Genomic DNA, 18,598 nt, shown 5'->3' with positions numbered 1-18,598 from the left:
GAACTCCCCCCCCCCACTTATTCTGTAGTGTGCCTTGGATTTCAGCCTAAAATGCCTTTTGCTTCTTTAACACAACTTCACCATTTTTCTATTCCAGGATCCAAACCAGGGATGTAGACTGCAAAGCAGATTTCCCTGGGGCCAGCAATGCGTGTGCTCAAATCTGTGGACAATCGTTTAATTAAGGGTATTTTGCTAATGAAGCATCATGCAGTCCTTGAAGCCCGACCAGTCAAACCTGCCTTGCCACATTTCTCCTCCAGGCTTTTAAAATTCTCTCTTGCCCCCATATGTCACACTGGTTCAATTATGGAAGGTACTGAATATGGCCCCACTTAAGCTCTTGGACACCATTCTAAAGTGTTTATACTTCTTTTCATTGTGGTGAGGTTTGATGATAAAAGATTTCACAGGACTTCAGTGAGGCCTTTTTTTTTATTTTAAAGATGCATATTTAAGCAGGAGTCTTTTTGAGTCTTGAACCAAAGTAGTAACCTCTTCACATTGTGGTTATGAAAGGCTTCCACTCACATATTTTGAGCTATGGTGAATTATAAATGTGCAGTTTACAAAGATGTCCTCGCATTGAGCAATAAGGGGATTAGCACCTACTCTTCCATGAGCAGTAAAATTTGTACAGTTGTACCTCTGGTTACGGACTTAATTCGTTCCAGAGGTCCGTTCTTAACCTGAAGCACCACTTTAGCTAATGGGGCCTCCTGCTGTTGCCGCGTCGCCGGAGCACGATTTCTGTTCTCATCCTGAAGCAAAGTTCTTAACCCAATGTACTATTTCTGGGTTAAGGGAGTCTGTAACCTGAAGCGTATGTAACCCGAGGTACCACTGTACTATGATTACTTTTTACCCCTTTGGTAAGGATGTGAACCGGTTGTGGGGGGAAATTAAAAATATTTGCTCATATTTCACGAAGTAATGCAGAACTTTTTTTTTTAGAATAAGATTTTATGATGTTGCAAACATGCGTTTTTTTAAAAAACTATTGGTAACAGCAGTTTTATATAAACGACTTTGATAACTTGGTTTGCAGTTTTATGAAAATTATTATTAATAGTATAAAGGGGACTGGTATGCAGAATAATTTATCCAGGTATGAACAGACTGACCAATGCTGAAATTTACTCAGTGACTTTTAACTGTTCTCTATTTAAGTAACAAGTCAATGAAGGGGAAGCCTCGTGCTGAACAGATGAAAATGCATGATGGCTGAAGATGGTGGCAGCAGGCTACTCTAAATTTATTTCTCCTCCATTCTGACCAGTGAACTTTCTGGGCAGCTAAAAGCAAACTTTCTAGCAAATGCCACCACCCCTATGCTGAAAAGGGCACATAAGATGATACAAGTACAATTTAACAAAATAGCTGTAGTACAGTCCTACTCACAAGCCTCATGAATTTGACTGAATTATTCAAAGACAGCCTTAGACATGAGCACACAAATATTTTGCCGCCTCCCATCTACAACAAGGGCTATAGGAGGGATTCCCACAATATATGAATTCTGCATTGCCAATATTATATGTGCCTACTTGTAAGTTACTCCTATCCAAGTACGTATGTACAATGGTACCTCAGGTTAAGTACTTAATTCGTTCCAGAGGTCCGTTCTTAACCTGAAACTGTTCTTAACCTGGAGCACCACTTTAGCTAATGGGGCCTCCTGCTGCTGCCGCGCCGCCGGAGCATGATTTCTGTTCTCATCCTGAAGCAAAGTTCTTAACCTGAAGCACTATTTCTGGGTTAGCAGAGTCTGTAACCTGAAGCGTATGTAACCTGAGGTACCACTGTAAAGGACTGCAGCTTTAAGTAACATTAGTCTAGGGCAGGGGTCTGCAACCTTTAAGACAAAAAGAGCCACTTGGACCCGTTTCCGAAGAAAAAAAAACCTGGGAGCCGCAAAACCGGGAAGGTGACGTCGGGACGGTGTGTGACTAACGCACGCACCGCCCCCATGCGACGTCACAGCCAGTACAGTGCCCGCCACAGTGGGGAGTGTCGGGGCGCACAATGCGCCTCCTCCCCTCGCTAGTATCCGCCCCGGAGCTGCGGCAAAGGTGTAAAAGAGCCACATGCGGCTCCGGAGCCATGGGTTGCAGACCCCTGGTCTAGGGGAAACATGAACCTAAATACCCAGGCTGTCAATGGGGTTCCTCTGAGGAAAGTGTGAACGGCATCCTATTCTATCTTTTTGCACAATTTTTGGGGAATAAACTCTTCCACTGAACTCCAGAAGCTTGGTATGGTACGTATGCAAGATACCATGCAGAAGTTACTACAGAAAACTAGGCCATTTGTTCAGTATACCACAAGACTGAAATCGTACACACATTCACCCAGGCATGAGTCTCCTTGAATTAAATGGCATTTGCTTATGTGTAGTCAAAGGATTAAAGGCACAAACCCAGAAGTCCTATATAATTCAATGAGACTTGGTCATAAAGGTTAGGGCCATAGTTATTTATACTTTCACCATAAGGTCCCAAGGCTTTCTATAACATAATACTACAATATTAAAATAAGTTTAAACAATTTACAACAGAATATTAAATTCGGTTTTAATAATTAACATAAAAAAGAAGAGGGGTAGGTCTTAAAATATATATTCCAGTTGTCATAGAGCAGGTAAGGAAAGCCATACAATGGGGAGGAAAGTCTACAAGTTTCGGGGCTGACACACAAACCGCCCTCTGGCGGACCACATAATAATTATAGTAATAATTTATTATTTATACCCCACCCATCTGGCTGGCTTTCCCCAGCCACTCTGGGTAGCTCCCAACAGAATATTAAAGCACAATAAAACATCAAACATTGAAAGCTTCCCTAAACAGGGGAATTATATTATTAATAATAATAATAATAATAATAATAATAATAATAATAATACCCCGTTTATTTGGCTGGGTTGTCCCCGCCATTCTGGGTGGCTTGCAACACATATAGAAACATATTAAAACGTCATTTTTTTGGGGGGGGGCCAACTCCCAAGTGTGGGGGAATTCCCGAGAGGCTCCCCCTGCCGATCTCCAGCCCCACGCGGGAAGGATGCGGTTTTTCAGCTATTTCCGATCCCATCTCCCCTCGCTTCTTAGCGTGACTGAAGACTTCCGAGCAAGCACGCGATGCCAAGGAGCGGCAAGCTAAGCAGGCGCGCGCTCTTCCGGCCTCCATTGCCGAGCCCTGCAATTACCCCCCGACGTAGGTGGGAGCGACCGGCGCCTTCCGCTCCGACCCGGCAAGAGCGGGACAACTTTCTAACTCGTGCCGGGGAGGGAGGCCGCCCCACCCAGGCTGGCATCGGGGGCCCTCGCTCCCCTTTCGCGGAAGAGGAGCGTCAGGCAAGTGCCTGTGTGTCCCGCCTCGCACCTGCCCGCCGTCTCTAATGCAGCAACAGCTGGAAGCCTCCGAAGGCTCCAGGGAAGCGGGCGCAGCAGCTGCTGCTCCGCTCCCCGCGCCGCAAAACACAAAAGGCGCATTCTCCCGCCGGCCGGGCATGCCAAGCTCGCTTCCTCCCATTGACGCGCAGCTGCGATCCTATGCAGGATCCTATGCTACATTGACGCGCAGCTGCGATCCTATGCAAGCCCTCGGCTTGAGGGGGTGGGAATCTGGGGCTGTGGGTTTGTGCAAGCGTCTTTTTTGGGGGGGAAAGGGGAGCTGATCTCTGCGCCGAGATCCCCCAAGTGCCGCCTTTCTGCGTGAAGCGCGATCGCTGCGGTGCAAGCGAAACCACTGGGGCGGGCGGGAAGAGTCCGGGGCGCGCAGAACGGCCGCGAGCTGCCTCGAAAACGTAATAACGGCGGCAGAACGAGGCGCGATCGCCGAACGCCTCGCCGCCCGCCCGCCCGCCCGCCCGCCTGCCTGGCCGCCCAGCGTGGTCGTGGCGCTGTGTGGCTGGTGGTGGGCCAGGCTCCGCCTCGCCTCGCCTCTCCTCCCCGGTGCGTGTCTGGGGGCGGAGCGCGTCGCTCTCCGGCGGCGGCAGCAGGCGCTGTAGCTGCTGGACTGGCGGGCCAGGCGGCCGCGGCTCCTCCCCGCTTCCTTATCAGCCGCGCCGAGCGTGGGAGCGCCGAGCCCTCCTCGCCCGCCGCCGCCGGTTCCAAGTCCCGCTTCTGGCGGAGGCGATCAGGAAGCAGCGCATCCGGAGCTCCGGCTGCGTCGAGGCGCTCGGGCGGCTGGCTGCCCTTCGCCGGCGCCGCGCGGCTTCCTCGCTCCCCTTCGCGCCGGAGGAGCTCGAGCGGGGGAGCCCTCTCGCCTTTCCCCGAAACTCCCGGGCGTATCTTGGTGGATTTGTCGAGGGGCCCCGACGGGAGGGGAGAACTTGCCCCGAGGGACTCGGAGAAGCGGCTGGAGGCTTGGCTTCGCCCCGGCCCCGCTGGCTGGCGTCCGCCCGGGCCCGGGAGGGAACTTTTGTCCTTCCTGCCGAGCTCTCCGGCCCGGCGGCGGGGCCGGGATTGTTGGAGATCGCGCTCAGAAGTTTAGTTGGAGCCGGAGCCGCTACTGGGCGGGGTAGGGCGCGGGGCGCATTTGGGTAGCTGCGCTCGGGGCTCTTTTTTGTGCCTCTCCGCCTTTGCTCGGCGCGGCGATGAAGCTGAGCCGGCAGTTCACGGTGTTTGGCAGCGCGATCTTCTGCGTGGTGATCTTCTCGCTCTACTTGATGCTGGATCGGGGCCACCTGGATCACCCCAAGAACCACCGCCGCGAAGGCTCCTTCCCCCAGGTGAGTTGGTGCGGGGTTAAGGGGCAGATGGATCGCGGGTGCGCGTGCTTGTGTGTGTATTTATGTATCATACAGGGTTGTATCACAACTGTGAGCAGTTGCCAGGAGAGAAGGAAATGCAGAAAGCTCGTTTGGGCGACCATAAACCGATTCCGGATCAGTGCCCTTCCCCGTAGATAGGATCTGAGTCAAGTGGGGTTAGGGGTTGGGGTGCCTCCGGAAAGGAAAGGGGAAGTTGCTCATACTTCCCCCTTGTTCGATGGAGAGTGGGGGGGGGGCACTAGGAGACTCCTATCTGCCCCCTTTCAGCGCCCTCTTATCAGTCTGATTCGATGGGACGAATTCCCGGGTGGAAACTGCACGTGGGATTGTAGCCTTCCCCTGGGGAAAAAGTCGCATCCTGACCGACTTCGAATGGGAGCTCAGCGCCTTAGTGCCCTACTTTCTATGTTGGGTAGGCTTAATTCGAGCCGCAGGCCAGTCCCGGAGCCAGATTTGAATGTCACGCTCGGCACAGCCTTGGACTACGTACTGTAGTAATAAAAAGTGCCTGCTACTATCGGTCCTCTACTCCAGAGGAGTCATAGCCAGGGAGTAGGGTGCAAGGCTTCAGACAAGTGGCGTGGCTATCAGAAAAGGACTACAAATACTCTGCTGCCCTAAAGTAGACCTGGGAAACGAAGGGGATGGTGGCTGTTAACGGCTTGATAGGAGCTGCGTGAATGTGGGAGGGAAACTCATTTGGAGACTGGAAAAAGCAAGTTTTTCCTGTGTGCCTGTTAAATGGGTGCTCTACTGTTCCCAAGGCACAACTGTTTTTTTTTTTTATTTGCAAAGTCTTATTTTTCTCACCCTCTATATTCCCCCTTATTCCCCAAAGAACTCAAGGCAAAATACATGGGAGTTGCCCTGTTCTTTTTTCTAAACAAAAATTATTTGGCATACTTCAGGCCCTGTGTGTGAGGCTGGACTGAGGCTGCCAAGTTAGCTTTGAGCTAGGTTTCCATGTTTGAAGTCCATTGTAGTTACATTACATTATCGAGTTACTTGCTTGTTGCTAGAAAGTTAATAACAGTGTGAAAGCATAGGGCTTATTTTCTACACATAAACACACCTTGTTTTATGATTTGTACTTTCCCTGATCTTATATGACAAGTACAAATCAAGTAATCTAAGACGTTCCTTGCTAGGATCAAGTCACATAGAAGAGTTATGTCAGGCTGAATAATTTTCCCAGGATATATATGAGGGTGTGCTTGCTTCTGAGACAGGTAACTTTGGCACAGAGAGGTGTGCATTTGAATTGGATAAATGAGGCTTTTCAGCTGCTTAACAGGTTAGAATGTACCGCTGGAAAAGAATTGAAATTAGTATCTTATATCAGTAGGAAAGAGCTTATTTTGTTTAAACCAGCTTTTCCTGCAGATCTTGGCCTAATGCTCAGAACTGTAAAACTTAACGTGGGTTGTGTAACAAAGTAAGTGTATTTCAACATTTAGTACTGTACAGGGCTGGGGTGGGGGGAATCTTGCTCTTTTCCAGCTCTGTGGTTCTAAAATTTCCAAATTCCTATGCTATTAAGTAAAGTATAGTTACCAAAGACTGCTAGTAAATCTATCATCTCTTGCGTAACCCGTGCTTTAATATGCACATTCTAGAAAGTGGTATCCTTGCTTTTATGGAGCACAGATATTATGGAAATGATAGGTTTCTAAAGTGTTTAGTGCTTTGATTTTTTTTTTTTAAAGCTGCTTAGAAAGTTTTCCTGTGCAACAGTACGCCAGCACGCGAGGTTGCATAGGAAGAAGGCCTTTGGAAGCTGTTGGAAAGAGTTGTGACATTCCTGGTTTTGTGTTTGAGAGAGCCTTAGCTCAGCAGCGGCTTGAAAATAGAGGGTTTTCTAGTTACTCCTGGTAACTTTTGTGGTGTGATTATCTCACCACAAAACACACTCAAATCAATAGTTGCTGCCACTTACTGAGGGAGCAGTATGGATTCTTACTACTTCAGTTAAAAGATCCAGTTAGGGTACCGAGTTGCAAGTATTCCACCTTTGGACCCTCTCAACAGCCATCTTCCCTCCCTAAAGGGATAATGATCAGTCTTTGCTGAACAGATAAAGCACTCATGTGAGGTGACAAGAGCCTAGTTTAGAAATCTGTTCAGATCAAGTTTCCTTAGCCAAGAAGATCACTTTATTGTTTAAAACAAAACATTAAAAATGCACTTGCAGAAATAAAGGTAAAATGCAATTTCTAGTTTAAAACGTGCCTCTCCATAAATGTGTCAGACAGATGTTTATTCTTGCCTGGTTACAGATCCAGAGGAAAAGGCAGTAATTCTTATTCAAATTCAGGACCTTTCTACTTGGCAGAAGGGTACAGTGTAGTATTCATTAGTTCACCATTAGGCCTCCTACAATATTCCTGGTTTTATACTTGGCTGTGAACTAGCCCCAGGGCACGATCTGATCTTGAATGGCAGACCAGGGCAAGTTCCAGCTTGTCTTCACAGACAGTGTGGCATCTGGGGTGTTCTGATACTGTCTAGAGTGTCAGCTTAAGAAACACACACACAGTTCGCCCTTTGAAAAATAGGCAGGCGGGCCTCAGCAGATGCAGACTCAAAGCGATCATATTTAACTCAGATGGCGTCATATACTCCTAACACTACGGATAACTTAATTGCCTTGAGCGCTTGTTTCTTCAGTATCCCAAAGTTTTTTTGTGAAGGGAGGAAATGTGTGATAAGGCATGTGAAGTAGTTCCTTCTTACCATTTGCATGCGTAGTGTCAAACAAAAGGACATTGTTTAGTGCATTTATATTTAGCCTTCCGTTATGAAACTCAACATGTGTACAAGGTGGTTACTTTGGGTTCCCAGGTGGTCTCCCACCCAGGCACTGTCCAGACCAAAATAGACTAGAAAACAAGTATATCTTTGGTTCTGTTCTATGTAGATTCTGGACATTTTAATTGGAAGTTAAATTCAGTGTGTTGACATGTGGTTCTCCAATACGTGTTGGTTGAAATCTAAATAATAGGATTTATGCAGTGCTGTTTTTCTAGAAAAAGAGGTGCCAGAACTCAACATGATTTCCTCCCTCATTCTCTTAGAATGTCCATGGTGCCCACCTGAGAGATGCTGGAACTGAGTTCCGGAGAGTTCCGGAAGAAAAAAAAGCCCTGGATTTAAGGCCTGTTAGTATGCAGAGTCAGGCATATTTTAAAATATTCAGTGAGACCAGTGGATTTAAGTAAACCTAATTCTTCATAGGATTGGGCTGTTAATATGCAAGTGCTGAAAGAACACAGTCCTAGTAGCTGTGCAGTTTTCTCACTGGAATGAGTTTGTCTCTTGCTACATCTGTTTGCCACTTCTTGCAGACTAGGGATTAAAGCCTTCCCAACCCAAAGGGACTTATACACATCATTTCCATTCACAGCCAATTGTGTGTGATCTTGTGCCCACAATACACAAATATCCAGAGACAGGGTCATGAGTCAGGCTCATGTCTATGTCATAGACATAGGAGACTTCCTGGTATACCCATGGAAGACTCTAGTGGCGCTTTCCCCTAAAGAAAGGAAACTAATGTTTAAGAAACTAATTCTAAAGCTCCTGAAGTTTTTAAGTGTGGACAAAATGAAATAAAAACCCAAAACAGCAGAAGACCTGCTACAGGTTTACAACATAGTACTGTACACAATTCAGAAGGGGAGAGGGTGAGGACATATTGGGGGGGGGGGGGAAGCAAGTTCAGGCTCCAGTCATTACACAATACTTGATTTTTTAAAGTGGGAAACTTGACTTGAAGTCGCTTCAGTTTAAAAATCAATATGTACTTTGGCTTTGGGGTTAGAGTTCAGTGAAGTGCTCCTCAGCAAACTGAATCTGTGGAGATGGCAAGGCAGCTTCACACATTACAGAGTAAGATTGGTCCTTGTGTCTCACTGCCATGGGTAAACATCAACATTTTGGCATGATTGAAGGACACATGAACACACAGTCCACACGAGGCAAGGCAGATCAAATGCACTTAAATGCACTTTTCCTGTAACGTCTGAAGAGCATTTAGCATAGGGGCCTGGTTTGCACCTTCACAGTAAACCATAGTCAGTGGGTTTAGTTTGAACACATATTTGTGGTCTATCTTGCTCCCTCCCTGCTAGCACTGGCTCTGTGTTACATCTGTAGTGTCGCTGTCAACAAAACCGACAAAATTGTTCTGGTGTTCAGTGATGCAGAGCTCTTTATTGTAGCTCAGGTTCTTAAAATAAAACAGCAGCACCTAGTTCCTCAAAGCTAAGTACCTCAAAATCAGCCTGCAACACAACATTGTTTTTTATTCTCTCGGTATCTATGTTGAACATTTGTTTTGAGCCTTCCAAAGTTGGACGTAACAGTAATCCAGGGGTCAAGCTTTGCTTCATCTGCACATAAGCAGGAAGAAGCAAAAAAGCCCCTTTAAACTTTCCTCCCTGTGTTATCAGTCTTCTACTACCTGTTCTCAAATGTGCAAACGTTTTGCAAACTTTACAGAACAGACACAATTGACCCAGGGTGGTAATGTACAGACTTGTTCTGTCACATGCAGAGCAGATCTCTCTGTGTCTCTCTCTCTCTCTTTATATAGTTGAAATATCAAAGAATAAGACTATCTGGGTGTTCAATGGTTTCCTAGTTGAGCAAAGTTATCCCAAAGGGTAAGACTCCTCTACCGTACATTTTTTAATTAATCCATCCAAGCATGCAGCTGAAAGTTGTTAGAAGAACAATGAAAAGTACGACTTGTGTTTGCAAAAGGAGTCAGCTCTGACTTTCAGTAGCAAAACAAGAGATTACCGATTCATTTACGGGCTGCAAGCTGAATCTTGCTAGATCTGTTAGTGGGAAAACAGATCAATGTTTCTATAACACAGCACTCGCTAACAGCTCAAAAGATAACCTCAAGGCATTTTGGCCTTAAAGTGTACATGGCACAAAATGCCTGGCTCTGTTTGAATATGATCCTCCCTGGAAAGTTTTGTGCCCTTTTTAGATTTATTGAACGATGTGACACTTGGCATGAATGCCATGAAATAATCAGTTAAGTGTGGCTTTCCTTAAATCTAAACTTCTTCATTTAAACAAAGTGACTTTTTGCAGCATCTGAGTGAAGCTAAAATTTCAAAAATATAAACAGGGTTGTCATTACTGTCTGAATGGAAACTTCCAAGTCAGGCTTCCTCAACCTCTGCCCTCCAGATGTGTTGAGACTACAATTCCCGTCATCCCTGACCACCGATCCTGCTAGCTAAAGATCATGGGAGTTGTAGGCCAAAAACATCTGGAGGGCCAAGGTTGAAGAAGCCTGTTCCAAGTAGTCCAAAATTCAACTGCTAATTACTGGCTGGGGTTCCCTTCAGAATGCATATAACAGCTGCATTGATTACCAGCCTGGGCCCAATTCAAGGTGCTCACGTTAGTGTTTGAAACCCTAAATGACTTGGGCGCCAAATATCTGAAAAACCACCTCCTTCTCTAGAGACCCTCTTGAGTATTAAGACCAGCAGTGGGAGCCCTCTTGGTAGTTCCACCTCCCTCTGATACTGAGTGGAAAAAGGTATTATGTGTGGCAGATGTGTCTGGCATCTTCATTATGCAGCTTTTATCATATGATAAAGACATACCTCTTTGCCCTGACCTTTGATACTTGAGATAATGTGTTTTCAGGACCTACCCTATTCCTATGGCTGTCCTTTGTTCAAACAGCTTTTAATGTTGATTTTTAGATTGTTGTGACCCATCTTGTGACTTCCTGGTGAAGTTCAGGCTGTAAATATTAATAACAATGCAGTAACAACATAATCTGTTGTAGTGTTCATAGAATTGTATAGTTAGATGGGACCACGAGGATCGTCTAGTCCAACTCTTTTGAATCTTTTGCCCAACGTGGCAAAATCTCCCAAAGGACAGTGTAACCATCTCCTAACCTTAGTTGGAGCTTAGGAGCATGTTTTGAGGTCTCATTCCTCCTTTTGTCTGATCTGTCATTTCCCATGCAAACTTCCCCGTCCCTAGAGGGGAAGACTTGGGAGATCTGAATTTATATGTCTGCCAGTGTTAGACACTCAGATATATGAGCTAATTGCCAAACGGCACCTAAAACCTAGGTTACAGCCGCCACAATGGAATGTCTAGACCAGGCACCCCCAGCCTGTGGCCCTCCAGATGTTTCAGCCTACAACTCCCATAATCCCTAGCTAACAGGACCAGTGGTCAGGGATGATGGGAATTGTAGTCCAAAACATCTGGAGGGCTGAAGGTTGGGGATGCCTGGTCTAGACACCTTTTTTAAAAAACAATGAAGTTTATGATGATGATGATTCATTTCATTTCTATACCTTTCTATCTTTTAAAGAAAAAAAATCTCATAGCCATTTACAACACATTAAATAAAACAATTCAGTATGAAACAAATACAAGCTTCAATAAAAATATTTCAGATCATTCCCTAAGTGACATTTTGCTTTCCCCATATTACCTACTTAATTTATATAGCTGCCCCAAAGCAGAAGTACTCTAGGAAGCCAGTATAGTGTAGTGGTTAGTGTTGGACTGGGAGATCAGGGTTCAAATCCCTACTCAGTTGTGAAGCTCACAGGTTACTTTGGGCCAGTTGCTGTAGGGATTAACTGAGGAGGGGAGTACTCCTTGGAGTAAAAGATGGGATATAAACGCAACAAATAAGCTCTTCTTAAGAAAGCTGGAGGGGCCAGCCAGATGGAGATGTCAGTCGCCAGCTTGGCATCCAGTGATCTCCACGTGTTCGCAGTTGGACCTGCGCAAGTCGCATAATACGCCTAGTGCATGGGGAATTTTTAACATTGAATTGTCTGCTCAGCCATTAAGCTCGCTTGGTAAGGTAAAGGTAAAGGTACCCCTGCCCGTACGGGCCAGTCCTGTCCGACTCTAGGGTTTTGCGCCCATCTCACTTAAGAGGCCGGGGGCCAGCGCTGTCTGGAGACACTTCCGGGTCACGTGGCCAGCGTGACGAAGCTGCTCTGGCGAGCCAGCCCCAGCGCAGCACACGGAAATGCCGTTTACCTTCCCGCTATAAAGCGGTCCCTATTTATCTACTTGCACTTGGGGGTGCTTTCGAACTGCTAGGTGGGCAGGAGCTGGGAGCGAAAGACGGGAGCTCACCCCGCCGCGGGGATTTGAACCGCCGACCATGCGATCGGCAAGTCCTAGGCACTGAGGTTTTACCCACAGCGCCACCCGCGTCCCTAAGCTCGCTTGGTAGTATTGTGCAAATCACTTTTATCAACTAAATTGACTCTGATTACTGAGTTTTGGATACCCAGAACTCTGCATTGCTTCAGTGCTCCCCAAGGCTAGGAGGGGGGGGGAAGCCCATGAGTAAAGTATAATTATGAATGAAGCAATTCCTCTTCTAAAGCTACTTTTATCCGTTGCAGCAAAAACAACAGTTTTGCATCACAAAGCCAAAGCTTTTTATTATGGCATAAGATTTCAAGGAAGTGGACTGTAGTCCGTGAAAGGTTACATTCGCCAAAATAAGTGTATTATCATTAGGTGCTGCAAGAGTCTTTCATTTTTCTTCTAAAGCTGTTATATTCTTCAAGTATTTTTGATATTCCAGAATGCTACTAAAGAATGAAAGCCTTCAGCCCTGTGAGAATCCATAATTGCGAATACAAAGAATTCAAGTTTTGTATTGTTCGAGATGCAACGGTGAATTAATTGAGGTTGTGAGGTTTCAAAAAATACTAAGTAAATTTTATCCCTGATGCTCCTGCTTCAAGAAAAGCGGGAACCATCTCGCATGTGGTTGCAAAACATTACTTCTCTAGCCAAATATCATATCTGTGTTCCCTGGAATCATTAGTTCAGGTGTTCCAAAACTATGGTAATAAAGTAATAGATTTGAAATGCACACCGCTCGCTCATTGTCTTAACTGGAAGTGATTTTGTTGTTGTATAATTCTCAAGGACTGCTAAGATTAGAATGTTTCAGATAATTTTGGCCTTAGACATTTGGTTAATGTACCACCAGGGGGCATGAAGTAACACTTCAGTGCTTTAGCTCTTTTTTAAAAAAAACTTTCTCAGTGCTGCCATAATATTTATAAATTGCTTTCAGATGTTCAGCTTTGCAGATGCCAGAAAGAATACTGCAAACCTTTGTATCCCCCCCCCCCCAAAAAAAATCTGTCACATCAAAGGAATGATCTAATCAGCAACTAAGCAACTAGTGTGGCTTGTAAACCTGATAAAAACTGTAACATTTGAATGGAAAGGTATTAATGAGCCTTCCTTTTAGAAAGCAGCTCATTCAGACAGAAGCTTAAAAAATGCAACTGTGTATTAAGACAGAAAATAAAGGAGCTAGCTGCAAAGGATCTAGACTGGGGGAAAGACAACAACCCCCAGGATTCCTGCAGAAATACTAATAAGAAACAGAAATGCCCCGAAGGAGAATTTACATGCTGTTGAATGGATTAGCGTTACTGTACCTGGTGTAAAACAGGATGTATTGCCTTTCAGTAGATAGAATTTCAGTTTTAGCTGGTTCAACGTGTGTTTCTGTGCATTTTCTCTTGTGGACTTTGGGCAGATCACTGTCTTTAAACTTTATTTTTTTAAAAATAATTTTTGTTGGTTTTTACACATGTTTTCCAAACATAACACAACATCCCATCTCATACAGTATAACAAACCTTTGGCTACCACAGCGTAGGACTTCCGTCAACCTTGACTAATGGTTTTCTAGCTTTCTTTCTGATTTTGCATTTTATTTTAATAGTTATTGCTCTAAAATCCAGATCCTAAATAAACCCCTCCTTAGTCCTTTTTTTGCAATAATTCATATAGTTCTCCTTACAAAACTTCTCGCAACCCTACAAGCGATGTCAGTTGATTACAGTTGTCTTTCAAATATATAATAAATTTCTTCCAATCTTTCAGGAACATCTGGTCTTGCTGGTTCCGAATTTTCCCAGTTAATTTCCCCAGCTCGGCATAGTCCATCAGTTTCATCTGCCACTCTTCTTTTGTTGGCACTGCCTTTAAACTTTCGGTCATCAGTGGATTAAAAGTTGCTGTTTTAGATTGTTGTGGCAGTGTTAAAACTGGTATATAAACAATCATTTTACATTTACATAAAATAGGTAGCTGACACCTGTCATGGCTCTGCATTTTTCCTCAAGTGCATTTGGTAGTTGGTTAAATGATCCTAGTCTAGACCAGTTTGTAACCAATATGTTAGTGACAATCTGCTTGACAGCAGCTGTTGGACATTGAACTACAGTTGCCATTAGCAAGGAATGCACTGGAGAAGTTACACTTCTCTGCACAGATTAGTGCCTTTTTGTGGCTGGGAAAGGCAGCTTACATGACACAAGCAATAGCACAAGGGAAGATGTGTGGAAAAACTCCCAATAAACCAGGGAGGAAATAACACCTGCTTCCCAGAACATTGATGGTGTGGACAAGCTTCAGTTGGTCGAACTTGTTCTTTTGCTCTCCTGAAACTTTTTCCAGTTCCTCTTGAAAACGGGTTATTAAAATCATATGTCATAAAGGAAATGTATGCATATTAATGAAAATATTAGACCATCTTTTATTACCTTTTGCATCAGGCTACAAAACCTTTCAGTCAGGTCTTGCCTTAATAGGAAGACAAATTCTCTGATATGCTTTTAGTTGAAAACATGGCTGAAAATTATTGAAAAGATAAAATTTGAAAATGTCTGTCTCTTCACTTGATTTGTAATGGATTTGGTCAGTGTGCTTTCTTGCTGTTATTTTTTTTATATTAAGACTTTTAATTATTGAAGAAAACAGTTTTTATTATTTTAATCTTTTTCTGAGAAAGTTTTCTTTGGTCATCAGGGGCTCTTCTTTTCCATTTCTTTTCCTTTGAACTCTGAAGGCCTGTTTAGTAGAGTTGTGAGTTTCGTTCAGTACAAGTGGGATGTGAAATACAGTAGCTTGCACATTTGAAGGACTAATGTTGTGCCTCTCCACAGGGTCAGCTTTCAATACTGCAAGAGAAAATAGACCACCTGGAGCGCTTATTGGCAGAAAATAATGAAATAATTTCAAACATAAGAGATTCTGTGATCAATTTGAGTGAATCTGTCAAAGATGGACAACGTACTCCAGAGGCTATAAACTTCAGTCAAGGAAACTTCTCTGAGCTGTCACCTCTTGCCACTATGTACCTCTCAGTTGACCCTGAAGATTGTCAGTTTGCATCAAAAAGTGGAAGCCAAGCCTCAGATGTACAGGTAAGAATATAATGAATTTATTGCTAGGGATGAGCTGTGTATTTAATTCTATTCCTTTCAGTCTCACTGGGTGCTCAGTCGTAGCTTAATCCTGTTTGTGCAGGTTTTTCTTTTTCTTCTTTAAGAATGCACAGAAATTCCACATTTAAACTACAATTCTTGTATATACTTTTTACATAAAATACACCTGTCCATAAAATATGCATTTTGTGCAGATCTTTTGCATACCAAAACGAAGTGTGCAATGCAGGGGTCAGCAAACTGTCCACTGTCCCTCAGACCTTGTGGTGGGCCGGACTGTATTTTGAAGAAAAAAATAATGAATGAATTCCTATGCCCCACAAATAACCCAGAGGTGCATTTTAAATAAAAGGACACATTCTACTCATGTAAACACACGCTGATTCCCAGACCGTCCGCGGGCTGGATTTAGAAGGCGATTGAGCCAGATCCGGCCCCCAGGCCTTAGTTTGCCTACCCATGGTGAAATGCAACTGGAAGCTTTTTTTTTTCCAAACCTCAGCCAAAGTCAGGAAAACAGACTAGACTAATTCCTCTCCTAACCAATACTAAGCTTTTTAAAGTGGGTCCTTAAGCGAGTTTCCCAAACAGCTTAGTTGACTTGCAGGTTAATCAAATAACACTTGAGTGTAAGTTATACTTAAGTCAGTGGGACTTACAAGAAAAGGTGGCTGTGTTGCAGCCTGAGGGATGTTTTTTGCTCAGTTCTTTGGTTTTAAGGGATTGCCTCATTCTTTCCAGGTGGAATATGAGTGGATAACTGGTGGGTACTCTTGGCTCATCTAAGAAATGAGAGGTCATGCATGGTGTGGCATTATATAGTTGCAGCATTCTCGTTGTGCTTTGGAATGACTGTGCCCACAGAGAGTATTTTTCTATTGGCATGTTAAAAGATACATCTTTATGATGCAAATTACATTAAAAAACTAAACTTAAATCTGAAAAGCTATAACATGGATATCATGGGAATTGGGGTTGCTTGTGTGTAACCTCCACCTGCTCCAAACTGCGTGAGGCGGTTGCGTTTTCCCCGGCTGAGCAGCCCCCTTGGGCACAACTGCTTCAGTCGCTGGCAGAATCCGTCAGTGGGCGTTTCCTAAACTTCTTCCAACATAAAAATTCCTTCACGGACAGCCTCCTTCTCGCCTCACTGCGCGGAAGCCTTCTGCGCAGAGTGGGCGTCCCCACCGGTGGTCCTCCACTCTTCTCACTGACCTCACTTAGTCTCGGAGCCTCCCCTCCGAAGTGCTCTCAATCCTTTCTTTCTTCCTGGTGTCACCTTGCCTTTCTTCCCCAGCGGAAGCCCTCTCTACCCCTGTACTGGTTCCCTCTCCGGCATCATTGGGGAGCCTAGCCTCTCCACTCTGCTCCGATGTCAGTTTCCTGACAATGGATGTTAAAATGTTTCAAGATATGAAGATACTGAATAATGGGAGGTCTGCAAGCTCAAAAGATTGAGCCAGGTTGCCAGCCTTGTTTTGTGTTATAAGGCTTTTGAAAATAAAGCGCTGCTTGAGTCCAACAGCCAGAGATTTGACTGTTTTCCCCAGGTCATTATGTAAATGTCAGCTTTTGTTGGCATTTTAGCTCTTGGCCATGTGAATGTGGCTGCTATTCTTTCTCAGCTTCTTTTCTTTCTCTGACCTCTTTTTTTCCCTCTGGACAGTTTTCTTTCCCATCCATCATATTCAACACTCCTTCCCCCCTTTTTACTGTGGTCCATTAACTGCCCAGGTATCTGCTGCTGCTTTTCCTGGGCCACAGCATCTTATTAGGTTTCTTTGTTTAGACCCTTTCTGTCTCCAGTCAGTGACAGCCAAGTGACTTTTCTAACCCCTTCCAACATTAAGAAAGTTTAGGTGATTGTTGACGGAGGCTTCTGTGTCATAAATACAAAAATATTACTGCATTACTGTGTAGATGAAAGCCACTGTGGTAAGATCATTGTCATATAAATCCCCCAAAGGAGAAGATAATTCTAGTTTAAATGAATGGAATTCATTGATACCTGGTCAGCATCTCAGCAGTTGCAGTTAATATCAGTTATGCAAACCCTGATTTTGATCCGAAAGACTTTATTCTGCAACAGAACACTGACATGCAACTGCGTGCTTTGCAAGGCTTAGATGGGATTTTAGTTTGTAGGACTGAATATTGATGCCCATGTTGCAGCATCTTTATTAAAAAGAGTGTAGAATGCATCGTGTCCCATCGTGTTCACTTACTGTAAGGTGTAATAGTTGCTTGGTTACCTTTGAGCAGGTTTTGTGGGAAAGGTAAGCTGTAATTGCAGAATCAAATGTGTCATGGAGAGTAGTCACGCTCAAGCTTCCCTGTTTATGTCTTGTACTTTGAACAAATCAAGAAAAAAGCACACACATATCAGCTCACTGTGTTAATACTTTATTTAATGCTGATTCCATCAGCCTTGTGCTTGTAATTATAGTGGGTTATTAAGACTCATGTGATGGCACACTTGAAAAACAAATCCCAGCATAAATAGTATTACTATTGCTAGAATACTTTCTTTCATGGGACAAAGGGAGCTCAAGGAAACGACAGCAACTAAACATGTCTTTAAGACAGAAAATATTTATACTCCTTATTAGAGACGGGGGGGGGGGACAACTTCCATGCTGCAACTCACCTTGAAAATGTTTTCAAGAAGTCTTCAATAAATATTAGACATATAAAATATTTTTTTGAGCATAATTGGGAACTGCTGGTATGTGCTGGTGTCTGTTGTTTCGTTGGCGTTTCTCATACATTTGTACCTTGGAAGTCAAACGGAATCCGTTCCGGAAGTCCGTTCGACTTCCAAAATGTTCGGAAACCAAAGCGCAGCTTCCGACTGGCTGCAGGAAGCTCCTGCAGCCAATCAGAAGCTGCGGAAGTCCTGTTGGACATGCAGGTTCCAAAAGAACATTTGCAAACCGGAACACTCACTTTTGGGTTTCTGGCGTTCGGGAGCCAAGGTACGACTGTAGTCGTATTTGATGCCTTGTTCTTGTTCAGAAAGGAGTTAACACTCTAAGCATGCAGAAAGTGGGGTTGTGGTGATTATTGATCACATTCAGTAGGTGCAAAGTTTCAATTAAATAACTTAAACAAATGCTTTGCTCAAAATATTCTATGTAAATTCTCATTTGAATAAAGAACAGTGTGAATTTTCAGTGTGAGTTTTTCCCCCTTACTATTTTATTTTATTTTTTAAATAATTTGCAACTGACTACAGCCTTACCTTTGTAAGTACAGAACTGTGTACTTCAACCACTTAATGTGTTCTCATGTAACCTTTTTTCTTCATCCATTTTAGATGCTAGATGTCTATGACATTCTTCCTTTTGATAATCCAGATGGTGGAGTTTGGAAACAAGGATTTGATATCACCTATGATGAACACGAGTGGGACAGTGAACCTCTTCAAGTTTTTGTTGTGCCTCATTCACATAATGATCCAGGTAAAACAAAATTCTAAAAGGATTTGGAGATTTATTTTTGCATGGCAGTTGCCTCGAATGTGGCTGAAATGTGGTCCTTGACA

The 18,598-nt window shown here is 44.1% G+C and overlaps 1 protein-coding gene across 1 annotated transcript in view; it reads left to right on the top strand.

Annotated features, from left to right (window-relative positions):
• The first annotated feature begins 3,980 nt into the window (after positions 1-3,980).
• The window catches only part of MAN2A1 (mannosidase alpha class 2A member 1), a 56,678-nt gene continuing 42,060 nt past the window's right edge, over positions 3,981-18,598 (top strand). Inside the window, exons 1-3 of the mRNA XM_028747881.2 lie at positions 3,981-4,735; positions 14,773-15,033; positions 18,371-18,515. Coding sequence (XP_028603714.2) covers positions 4,601-4,735; positions 14,773-15,033; positions 18,371-18,515 — 541 coding nt within the window. The 5' untranslated portion in view covers positions 3,981-4,600. The remainder of the gene's footprint in view (positions 4,736-14,772; positions 15,034-18,370; positions 18,516-18,598) is intronic.

Source organism: Podarcis muralis, chromosome 11 (genome assembly GCF_964188315.1).
Source record: "Podarcis muralis chromosome 11, rPodMur119.hap1.1, whole genome shotgun sequence".
In the NCBI taxonomy this organism is placed as follows: Eukaryota; Metazoa; Chordata; class Lepidosauria; order Squamata; family Lacertidae; genus Podarcis; species Podarcis muralis.
The sequence above is the reverse complement of the archived record's forward strand: the minus strand, read 5'-3'. Positions and strand labels throughout refer to the sequence as shown.